Here is an 11,981-nt window from a genome sequence, read left to right as displayed (position 1 = left end):
ATAATACCATAATATCTATGATCTGTGATCATGGAACCACTATTTATAAAGATGTGTATTGTTCTCATCCTGTGTTTTGTGAACACTTGCTGTAAATAGCATTATGCTATAAGCTGGATATATCTACAGTTTTTATCTGAACACCACAAAATGCACGAAGTTCATCAGCTTGTCTTAGTTGTGTCTGCAGTAAAAGTTTAGCAATGTATCACAGAAAAAACCTGCCACAGGGATTTTGCTGCAGGGTGTTCCAAACCAACTTCAGGCACAAGTTCAGCTACGAACACCTCTACACTTAAACGCTAGACACAAAACGATGGTCAGGGTTGTGGGGGCATGAGGCCTCTGCCTTCCTGGCTCAGGGGGACTGCCTGAGCCCCAAGCAGGGCACAGGTGGATTCACCTTTCTTCACCCCATGTTGCACTACCACACATGCTCTGATCTCTCCCACAGCCACAGCGGTGTTCAGCCCGTAATAAAACAATAGCTTTTAACTGTCTGCCTCTGGCTGTGTGAGGCTAGTGGCAGCAGGCGTAGCCGACTCAGTGGACATGGACACTGGGGTTTGAACCTGCTCCAAGATGGGTCCCTCCCCAGCCACTTGGCTGAAACCTTCAGGAGCTCTACAGCTGGCAAGGGGTGACAAAGGCCAGTGATCGCCATCTCCTGAAGGTGCTCCCCGGTGCCCCCAGTCCAAAGTGCGGTTCCCTAGAGGTGTAGGAGGAGGGTCAATGGGACAACGAGGACATGGAGTGAGAGACCAGACAGGTGACAAGGTCTGGAGAACGGACAGCCGAGCCTGGCCATTCCTCCCAGAGAGCTCACAGCCTGAGGCTGGGTCACACCCCAACATCTGCTGAGGAGGCAGGTGTTGGGCAACCCATGCCTTACGGCACCACCTGGCACCTAAGACAGTCAGATTCAAGCAATTAATATCGATACATTAATTGGCTTCCTCGCGCCGGGACAAAAGCCGGGGGCGGGCGGGAGGACATGCCTCCGCCAGGATCCCGACATGGCCGCGGGGCCGTTGTCCGCCCTTCCCCATTGCCAAGCAACGGCCGCAGCCGCCCGCCGGCCCTTCCTGTCCCGGCCCCGCCGCCACGGAGCGGCAGGGAGGCAGGGAGGGGTCCCGGGGCGGCCGGAGCCGACCGAGGTGGGTGACCAGCTCAGGGCAGAGGGCGGGGAGCCCCGGGGCCCGGCCGGCCGCGGGGAGAGGCGAGGCGAGGCTGGCAGGGAGCGCTGCCGCACCCCCGGGCGGTCAGCAGAGCCCACGGCTTTAAACATTACAGCGATGTAGCCAGGCGTGGTGCGTGTCCCTCTGTCGTGTGCCTGTGCACCGACGGTGGGATCACCACTGGCAGATTTTGTGCCATCAGGGTGCCTGGGTGTAGGGAACATGACCTTGTCAGCCCGACACTTGTGGTCTGTAAAGGGATGAGATGCGTAGCTAGGGTCGGACAGGATGAAGCTGGAAGGGCTGGCATCCTTTCTGGCCTGGAAGTACATGGCTGCTTACCAAAAACTGTGACCAGTAAGAATAATTATAATGGTTGTTTCCGAATCGAAAGCCTAAGGCAGGCAGCTCCCAGGCCCATGTTATGGTCTGTGACCCTGAGGATTCAAAGACTTTAATACAGCCTTTAATGCCGCGCAGTCTGCTGAGCTTAATTACGCAGAGACATTCCACATTAACTCCGCAAACAAACAGTTTTAATGCCTAACCATTAAGGATCATGTTTCCAAAAAAATCTGCCTCCCATAGGTATAAAGATGAGCAACGGTGACACATAAATTGTTGGAAGGAGCCAGGGCAAACACGAAGCCTTGGTTTATACACGTGTGTGTACTGGGGCTGCCCTGCAGCGCTGGGGCCACCACACGCCTCTGCTGGAACGGTGAGGTCACAGCGGCAAACCCTGGTTCTGAGGGGAGCACCATCATTCCTGGGTGCCCCTCTGCAACAACACTAGGTAGGTATTAAACTTTGGTGTGGCCACAGCAATATCTGCTTTCTGGAAGAACGTCTGCAAACACACAGGTGGATTTCCAAGTTATTAAAGACTGGGCCAAAAATAGAGCCCTCTGGGAATACAGGCAGCGCTCCACTGAATGAAGAGACGGGCTTTCATCCAGGCACACATCTGTATAGAGCACAGGAGTGAAATTTGCATTTGTTCATTTAGATCAATGCGTAATCTTAGAGTTAATTTTATAATATTACTTCAAGAGCTTCTGTTTATAAGTGATACAACTTTTTTAAAGGCAGATAAATGTTCTTTGTTGGTTAAAATATCTTGTTTTCTTTGTACTTAATTACCTGGAAATCTGAGGCTTACATTTGTTATATCCAGGCTTGGTGAGACAATTTCCGGCAAACTGCTCTCTGAACACCAGAGGTATGTAAGATGTGCCATTAATACAAGCTGACATGAAAAATCACCAAAGAAGGTTTCGTTGTTCAGACACTGCTAACAGCCTAATTTGTAATTACCTAGCACAGACCAGGATAGCACAGTTTACCTTGTACGGGATTCATGTACAACAGTATCTTTCACTGAAACACTGCTAATAGCAACACTTAGCAATGCAGAGAAGACAAAGCTAACTGCAGTCCTAAGCTGACTCATCCAAATGCTTAGCACGGCTACTTTCAGTTACATATTTTTTTTTAATTTAATAACCTTTTCCAAATGATTTGAACCAACTAGTAGAAAACTTGCTTAGTTTTGCATATATATATACATACATACACACATTTGGTATGTAACATACTGCTGTTTAATACGCAGGAAGCAAAGAAATCTCCGAGGAAAGAAAGTGAAAGCAAAGACAGCAAAGTTTTCCTGGGACCACCGTGACACCTCATTAGGTTTGTGTGCAAGCTTAGCAGCAAACCCCCAACTTTGTGGGATCTGAAACAAAGCACTGACTGTAAGAGACGCAGCAAGACTACTTTTCCTTTTGTGATGTTTTATGTAAGTTCTATTGCATTGTGACTGCACTGCAGTACTTACCATGTTTTACTTTCCTGTTCTCTACAAACACCTCACCCAAGAAAAGCTCTCACTAAACATTTGACTATGGTCTGCCCAGAACTCTCAAATCTGGCTTCTTAAAAAATGGGAATGAGATATTCTGACAACTTGAAAGAAAATTCAGATTATATATATCTATATCTCTCGATATATCTATATATATCTGGCAAAGATTACTTTTCTTCAGGGGGAAAAAGCTCTCATTTTTGACAAATTGAAAATTTTCCACAGGAAAAGCATCCGTGGCCAACTCAGCTCTATATTGCATTGAATACTTCCAGGTGTGACATGTGCCCTTAGTGTCTGTAGTGGTTTGGAAGGCAGAGGATATTTTCTTTCTGGAGTCTAGATCTCCAGGCTGAAGATTCTCAACCTGAAAAGAAAGAGTAAGGATGTCACCCCTGATAATATGATGTGAAGGAGGTTTGTTTAGGATATGTCCAACTGATTTGGTATTTCTGTTGTTTGCTACTTTCTGAGTGAAGGGAAAGGTCAGTATGTTAATGCCGTGCCAGAATGGTTCTCAACACAAACACTCTGCTGTTATCCAAGACATCCTCCCCTTCAAACATAGAGGCTAATTTTTAGGGAGCAGCTTAGTAGGGTTTCAGGAAATTAAACCAGCAACACTCAAATCTACAGGTCCATAGGACCAGGTCTTCAGGAACTGGGGAGCACCTCTCTGTAGGAATAGCAGAAGATTATCAGCAAGTTAGATCTGCATATTCCAAAAGAGGGAAAAAAAGCATTTGAAGTTTGAAGCATTTGAAGGAAGTTTTCCCTACTGCTTCCTGATAGTTTGCATTTGGCTTTGTAATCCTTACAAAGGGAAGCTTGTTCAGGGCAACATGATGCATTAGTAGGAAGGTTCAGCAGTGCAGCAGTGCAAAACAAGTCTTGCTAGGCATAGTTATGGCCATTAGACTGAAGGCAGTTGAAAAAAAAAACCATCCATGAATTACAACAGTTTTAGGACAACTACTACTGTAGTAGGCTACCTCTAAGAAGGAGTAAATACAAGAGTGGAGACATACAACTTTTCAGCAGTCAGTGCTTTGTGCTCTCTTACCAGCTATCTGGAATTGATGCCCTTCTAATATGTTTCAGCTTAAACACAGCTGACTTCTCATTAGTGGACCATGGAAACACAGGGGTAACATGCTTTGAGAACACACAGAGTGACATGTATTAAGAATGCAGTGAGGCTGATGACTGCTAGCACAATCTGTGGCATTGCTTCCTTCCTGACAATTCTGTTTTCTTTCAGCTAGTAAGATGGAAGTGATGGCAGATGACTATGATACACGAGATATCTTGAAGCCTCTTGTGTTCCGTCTCCATGAGAATGCCCCTGCAATAGTCCGTGAGGTTTTACTGGAACGTGGTTGGACTGAATTTGATCAAAAGGAGCAAGATGACACAGACTGGAACTTGTACTGGCGGAACTCACCTTTTCGTATGACAGACCACCACAGCATCAAACCGTGGCAGAGACTCAACCACTACCCAGAAGCTGTCAGAATAACCAGAAAAGACTATTTGGCAAGGCATCTGAAACGTATGAAAGGAGCATACGGATCAGCTCTGTATGAATTTAGTCCAGTGGCATTCATTATGCCCAATGACTATGTCAAATTTATAGCTGAATACAGCAAGGAGAGACAGTCAGTAGGCAGAAGACCTAGCTACTGGATTTGCAAGCCTGTGGATCTCTCCCGTGGAAGGGGCATACTCATTTTCCAAGACATTAAAGACTTGGTATATGACTGTACAGTCATTGTGCAGAAGTACATTAGCAACCCCTTACTCATTTCAGGTTATAAATTGGATCTTCGCCTCTATGTGTGTGTCACCAGTTTTTGTCCCCTTACCATTTACACTTACGAAGAAGGACTGGTGAGGTTTGCGACTGAGAAGTTTGACCTCGGTTCTCTGGACAATGTCTATGCCCACCTAACGAACACCAGCATCAACAAATATGGAGCTTCCTATAAAAAATATAAAGAAGGGATTGGCTGTGGCTGCAAATGGACATTCAGCAAATTTCGTTCTTACCTTCGAATTTTTGGGGTCGATGACTTGCTTCTGTGGCAGAAGATCAATAACATAGTGATTCTCACCTTGCTTGCTGTAACCCCTTTACCAGTGGCTTCCAATTGCTTTGAGCTCTTTGGCTTTGACATCCTGATTGATGACAAATTCAAGCCGTGGCTTTTAGAAGTCAACTACAATCCGGCCTTGTGCTTAGACTGTTCCATTGATGACACTGTGAAAAGACGACTTCTTCATGATATTGTTGAACTGCTGAACTACAAGGAGATTGACACTCTCAGGCAGAATGAAATGACTGGGTCAAAAGCTGTCAGAAGGCGGGTGCCCTGGAGAACAGTGGGTCTGAGCACCCCAGAGGAGGATCCTGGCTTACTCACTCGCTGGAAAGTGGCTACATCTAATTCTGCTTCTCCAGTACAACCTGCCCTGCAGACTGCAAGAGGATCAATTCATAAGGTGGCTTTCCTGACCAAGAAAACTGTCAGAGCACATCCAAGGAAAACACTGACTTCCCAGCTGCGGGAAAAGATGAACAGGCCAAAAACATCCTCACAAGCAAAAACTGAAGATAAAAAACTCCCAGCTGTACATTACCCATGCAGTTCTGCCCAGCTCAGTCACTGGTTACCTACACCCGATTTCCGCAACTGCAAGATAAGCACACATCCCTATTTCCTCTCAGATAAAGACCAGAGGCCTATCCGCCGGGTAGGAGACTTTGTCCTTATTTTTCCTTTCAATGAAGCTGCACTTCAAGCTTCAAGGGATAGAACAGATGTAAAGAGCATCATAAAGGAAATAAACAAATTAGTGAGCAAACAGTTGCTGTCAAAACAGCAGAATACAAAGAAGGGGGTAGGCTATTTAACTTCTGTTTAATTTCATGACATTAGGTTATATAGACATACCATGAATGACATCTTTAGCCTGAAGGAGGTAGATATATACTGAAATTGTTTTAGAAAGAGAGAGATCTCAAAACCACACAGAATTTAAAAATTGTAATTTAGCAATTACCATCAGAGATTATTTTGAAAATGAAAGCACTGAATAATTCTTTAAAGTAATCCACAAATAAAAATGGAGAACTGCATTTCTCAAAACATCCTCAGAGACGCCAGTGTTTGTTTATTATTATATCAGAGATCTTTGCTTCTTTTCTTTTCTTGACTAAGAGGGCCTTATGATTTGAAAAAGCTGGTCAGCTTACACCGGGGGGGCATTCAACATGCCCTCAGTTTACAAAGGTGCAGGCGATATGAATGACACAAAACTATCACATTTTTGAACAACCCAGTGAGCTTCCTGACATTCATTTCCATGGGTTAACTTTGTATTGTATGAAACAACTTTCATTTTATGACCTGTAGGACTCTGTAGAAATTCTTATGGAAAGTAAGTTTAAATATATAGTGCTCCAGTATTTTTTTCAGATAAACTCTTGATAAACAAGGCCTTGTAGACTGCATGAGTAAGAAAAAAAATAGGCTTCACAAGGTAAGAGAGAAATTTGATAATGGAGGGCAGGATATAAACTGCAAGTATATTGTTTAGAGGACCAGCTCAAATCTCTGTCTCACAGACTCAGAATTAGCCACTTGAGGGGTACAGCAGTTAGGCTGCTTTGTTTTGCTTGCAATAAAACTGATCAACTGAGCATGGAAAAATACTAACATTGAACTGAAGCATTTGAAATTGTCAAATTACTATGCTTCCCTTGTACACCTTTGCTGCCCCCAGCTGTCTGAAAGGGAAGTAACTGTTCAGAAGTTACCTACAGTATATTATAAATTTGTCTCAAAACTGAGGCCAAATAGTGGCTATAGCATGCTTCATCTAATGACAGAAAACCTATGGAGAGAAGTGGGGTTTCCCAACCGTGTTCCGTCTTCCTGAAGGTTTCATAAAAGTGTGCTCACCTTCCAGAACAAAAATCATAGTAAGCTGGCTTTTATGAAGTAGGCAAGTGTAAAACAAACAAGAGTAGGCAAATAACAAGGCAAGTTTTTGTACTACTATAGAAACAAAGAGTATGTCAGCAATATTAAGTGGAGAACAGGGATCTTTTGTTAAAAGAAATTCCTGGGAATAAAAGCAGTTGTCCTTTAGAAACATGTATTTTCCCAACCAATCTGAAAACATTAATCACATTCACTGTTTTCATGATTGTTAATTGAGAAAAAAAAGACAAAACACAAAAATGTGTATTTTTTTAGTCAGAATAAAGCAGCACTGAACTAAAATTCATAGTGAAACACAGAGAAGATTGATCTCTTGGATTTTTTTAATTAAGTCTTTCCTTTTACAAAACACAAAATGAAGTTTCAGTAGTAAAAAGCACAAGTTTATAAATTGCTCCTTTGTTATAAAGGAGTAAAGGAAAAACTGCAATTTCATTATAACACCAGCTGACATCAAACTACATGGAAGTTTAGAACTCATAATTCCTAAACTACAGCATGTGTATGATCAATACTAACAACACTGCCTTCTCTATTCAATCTATTTCTTCCAAAGATGATCTGTAGTTTGAATGGTGATTTGTTGGTAGTCTGGTCCACTGGAAACTGAAGAGAAGAAAGAGCAACTCCATAATCTTGCAATTATTTTGCACTATAGGTATGAGAAGAGGCTAAAGCAGCATGCTTTGAAAGTGTTTTTGTTGCTGCAGGAATTTGAAGGGCATGAGGAGATAATTGGTCTTCTCAGTCACTGGGCAGGTAATGAGCTGAGCTCTACGGGGGAAATGCTTCAGTGCTTTGTAAGAATTCAAGACAGATGATGGACAGGCAGTCTACTGGGAAGGCAGTTGAAAGCAGCATCTGATAAATGATTAATCCCTCTAGGAATTAAGTTTAATCCAAAGAGCCTTGAAGCTGTAGAGATTCACTGACCAGAAATATTTTTACTCTACTGGAAAAATAGAGGCGGTAGTGGGAGAGGTTAATTAAAAAACAAAGCAACACAAAGGAGGTCTGAGGAAAGACTTCTAGAGAAAGAAACAGCATCCGTTTCATCTGGAATAATGACCAGGATGGAATAAACATTACAATTTGTTTTCAAGTGTGCTAGGCAGAATTCTTAGATTAGGATCATATCATTACTCAATAATTTAGGTTGGGAGGGAGATCTAGAGGGACGACTGTTCACTCAACTGCTCGGGTTTTGGCCTAACACACAGCTCCTGCTAAGGTTTGATGCATGCTGGAATGTTTTACTCCAAAGAAGCTTTGTAGTGGGGGTTCCTATGCTGTGATCCCTACTTGAAGTCACTTCTGTAACTAACAGGAAATCAAGGGAAAGTATGATCAGTATCATGAAACAAACACTTTGATGAGAGGTACTGTGGGCATTTATTTTAATGTTGCAAAAAGACAGCATGACTGCATTTCTTTCAAGTCTTGCTCAGGAGGCATTTCATCCAGGTAAGGTTATTTCCAAAATAAGCACCAGTCACTGAGACAAATTAAATTTCAACTGTACAGATTCCACACATTTTCACAAGCTCTATATCTAGGCATAATAACCTTATGTTCAGCCTTTTAATCACAGAATTGCTGAGGATCTCCTTCTTTATTCCCTCCCATCAGGTATTTATACACATTGATAAGACCTACTGAGCCTTCTCTAGGTCTGAGAGCCCCAGCTTTCTTGCCTCTCCTGATATTACAGCTACTTTAGTCTCTTGATCATTGTCATGGCCCTTCTAATCCTTCCTCTTCCTCCATAACCCCAGGACACAGAGATAAGTTAGTCTCCAGCTATTAAGCTATTTATATATTTTTATTGGTGGCATATGATAGTAATTCATATAGAACACAGTTTAGGAGTACTGTCCTTAGATTATTTCAATAGAAATAGTGGTTTTCACTATTGCACGTGTTCTAATCTTAATTAACAGGAACAGAAAAGCATCAGAGGCATAAGAAAGGAGTCTTATAAACTGACATACATGTTTAGAGGAGAAAGAGATTAAATACCCCACAGAAAATGGGTTGAACCACTTACGTACAGTGCAGCCCTTACAGGGGAGGAATCACTTCTTATCTAGGATATTACCCTCTTCATCTTTGATTCAAATCCGTCCAGAGGAGTACTTGGTTTCCTGTCTGCCATTGCAGTACATGGTCTTTACAGTTCCACCTGGGTACTCCCTCCTCTTGAACTGCGCAGTGTGAATCTCCTTCTGGCCGTTACTGAATACCACTGTTTTATCTCCGTTCCTGAAAGCAATAGCCACAAGTAAATCGATCAGAAGGCATTGCCTGTTATTAATCTATTTTACTAAGCTGCTGCCTAATATGACACAATGAAAGTGGAAACTTCCACAGGTTACAATTCACTTCAGAATTTACATGGTGTATCATTGGAGATCAATTATCACAATATGATTCCAATACAAAGGTGCTTTTGTACATAGGATAATACCTAATGGTATTATCCACCCTATGGATGATGGGATCTGCATTTTACATGAATTCTTCATGCAGGGATCTTAAGCCATTTTGCAAACAGGAAACCCCTTTCACAACAGTATGTTCCCTAAACACAGAAGAGGCGTGTAAATCTGTCCTATTGTTGTCTTTATTTTACAAGGAGGAAATAGACAATATTTGAAATATCTTGCCCAAGAACAGAAAGTGAGCCAAAAATCTAGAAATAGAGCCCAGGAGTCCTCATCCCAAGTCCTTCAATACCTACACTGTTCACACAGACAACTGTCTCTCCTTTTTCTTGCAAGTTACTCTGCAGCGCTGGCCAGTTGTACAGAGTAAACGCAAAGTTACATGGAACTAAATGAGGAATATTTCACTGTCACTTTGCCAATGATAAATGGTCACCTGTGATTCAAGGTGGAAGTGAACAATTTTCAGTGCCTCATTGTAAAAAAACCCTTGTTATCTTCCAAATCCCTTCTCCTTTCATCTGTGAATTTCCCAGTCATGCAGAATTAACCAGTTTTACATGTCAGTATCATTGAACCCATGCCCAGTGCATAGTTCTTGTCTTTAACAGGAAACTTACTTTTCTACTTTTACTACTGTACCATCTGGGAAAAAAGTTTCCTCAAATCCATCACTACAGAGGCATTTCACTGTGTGATCTGGGATCACGATTTCTTGTGCGCCATCAGGATAATGTTTTTCTGTGGAAAACAAGATGTAAAAAATCCGTTTAGAATTCTTTCACAATGCTTTACACAGAACTAGATCCAATTTGCTTTAGACATTGGAATGTATTTAGATATTTAGGGTGGAAATGATACTGCTAAAGAAATTAAAGAATCAAATAATCATATAAAAAATAGAAGAGATGCATTTACACTTGATTATTATCTTTCTTTGTAGGAGGAAAGAAAGAGTAAAGTGATGGACTGTACTGAAAGTCAAATGCAAAGGCAAAGCAAATTAAGAAAAAAAAACAATCTTCTGGAGTTGGACTCATACACCACTTTCATAATAAAATCTTCCTGTACATATAGTTCACATTTATGAGCTTTTGCATACCTATCTGGTTATTAGGGAACTGCAGCACCTCCAGGCCATCTGGATAAGCAGTGTAAGTTGTCTGTGCATCTGTATAATAATAAATCTGGAAGAAGAGCGAACTGTTTGCGGCATGCTCACAATATTTGCATAAGCAGATTCAACCATAACAAAGTGCTTAAAAATAAGCCAACTTGAAAAAGTCATTTCAAGATCATTTTCCATATCTGCCATACCTATAAATAGTTATGTTTGCATTTCAATTTTTTCTTCTCGTTCACCCCCCTCCTTTTGGCTGTGTCTAGAAGTTGCTACTTTCCTCTGTAGCACAGATCAGAACAGTGCACGTATGAGAGTGATCTTCCACCTCCCCATGGATGGGAGCTCTAGCTCCAATCCATGCACTATTAATTTAAAATGTTCACATTGCTGCCAAGACCTTACTCATCTCCACTCTAGCTCACACTTATTAACTATTTATATATACATAATGCCAAGAGTGAAGAACCCCCTGTGCTACCTACCCTAAAATGTAGGGTAAACTGTCATTCCTTCAGAAGGCTGCCCCTGCACTTTGTCTTCTTTCAGTTTCCTTTGATCTGCTTGGCCAACTACCCTATTGTCCCTTTATGACTGTTACCTTCACCTCTTTCCATTCTTTGCCTCTTTCCATTCTTGTCCTTGTAGATGGAGCAGCCTCCCTGTTCAGTGGTGCGAACCCAACTCCCTTCCTCACCAATTTCTCCCAGAAGTGATATATCAAGATAAATGATACAAACTTGTTTGAAAAATCACTTAATCATCTAATTTTCCTTAAAAACAAACAAACAAAACAACAACAACAAAAAAACGCTACTCACCACTCTCTGATCTGGCATGATCTTTACATCTCCATTGAAAAATCTAATCATTGTCATCCTGTTATCAGCACTGATCTCTTTTTTAGTACCATTACAGAAAGTGATGATATGACGTCCATCAGTAAGCACCTCTTTTACCTTCAAAAACATAGAGCATGTAAGGTAAATGAAGTCAAAGGGAATGGGTAACACTGCCCTGTCTTCCAATGAAAATGGAGCTTGAAGTAACCAGTGAACCCGCTCTAGGCCTTTGTATTTCAAAAGCTCTCTGTGTAGCACAGGTACATTTTTTGCCTCATTTGTGTGTAAAAGAGATCAAAATCAGACATTATCTTTTTACAAAAGGATCTAATTTCAAGCATTTGGATCAAATTTCCACCCCATCACCTTCTTTTCTGTTAAGCAAGACAAGGCATACAGCCATGTGGCAATAGTGAAGCCATATAGGTTGTTCCTCGACTGACTTCAGTTAGTTACTGTCTCTACCAATTTCGTATATGCTAGTAAATATCCCACAAAAGTCACCCAGCAGACATAGGTTCTG

At 41.8% G+C, this 11,981-nt stretch overlaps 1 protein-coding gene across 1 annotated transcript; it reads left to right on the top strand.

Annotated features, from left to right (window-relative positions):
* The first annotated feature begins 1,938 nt into the window (after window positions 1–1,938).
* On the top strand, window positions 1,939–5,970 carry TTLL2 (tubulin tyrosine ligase like 2). The gene is made up of 4 exons (XM_035538722.1): window positions 1,939–1,974; window positions 2,356–2,400; window positions 2,794–2,979; window positions 4,307–5,970. Exon 4 carries the CDS (start codon window positions 4,315–4,317, stop codon window positions 5,968–5,970), a length of 1,656 nt encoding a protein of 551 aa, XP_035394615.1. The 5' UTR covers window positions 1,939–1,974; window positions 2,356–2,400; window positions 2,794–2,979; window positions 4,307–4,314.
* The last annotated feature ends 6,011 nt before the right edge of the window (window positions 5,971–11,981 follow it).

Source organism: Cygnus atratus, chromosome 3 (assembly GCF_013377495.2).
Source record: "Cygnus atratus isolate AKBS03 ecotype Queensland, Australia chromosome 3, CAtr_DNAZoo_HiC_assembly, whole genome shotgun sequence".
NCBI lineage: Eukaryota > Metazoa > Chordata > Aves > Anseriformes > Anatidae > Cygnus > Cygnus atratus.
Note: the sequence above shows the minus strand (reverse complement) of the source record. Positions and strands in the feature narration are given on the sequence as shown.

Excerpts from the sequence above, each read along its gene's own strand:
- TTLL2 (XM_035538722.1), top strand. The coding sequence starts at position 4,315 with ATGGAAGTGATGGCAGATGACTATGATACACGAGATATCTTGAAGCCT.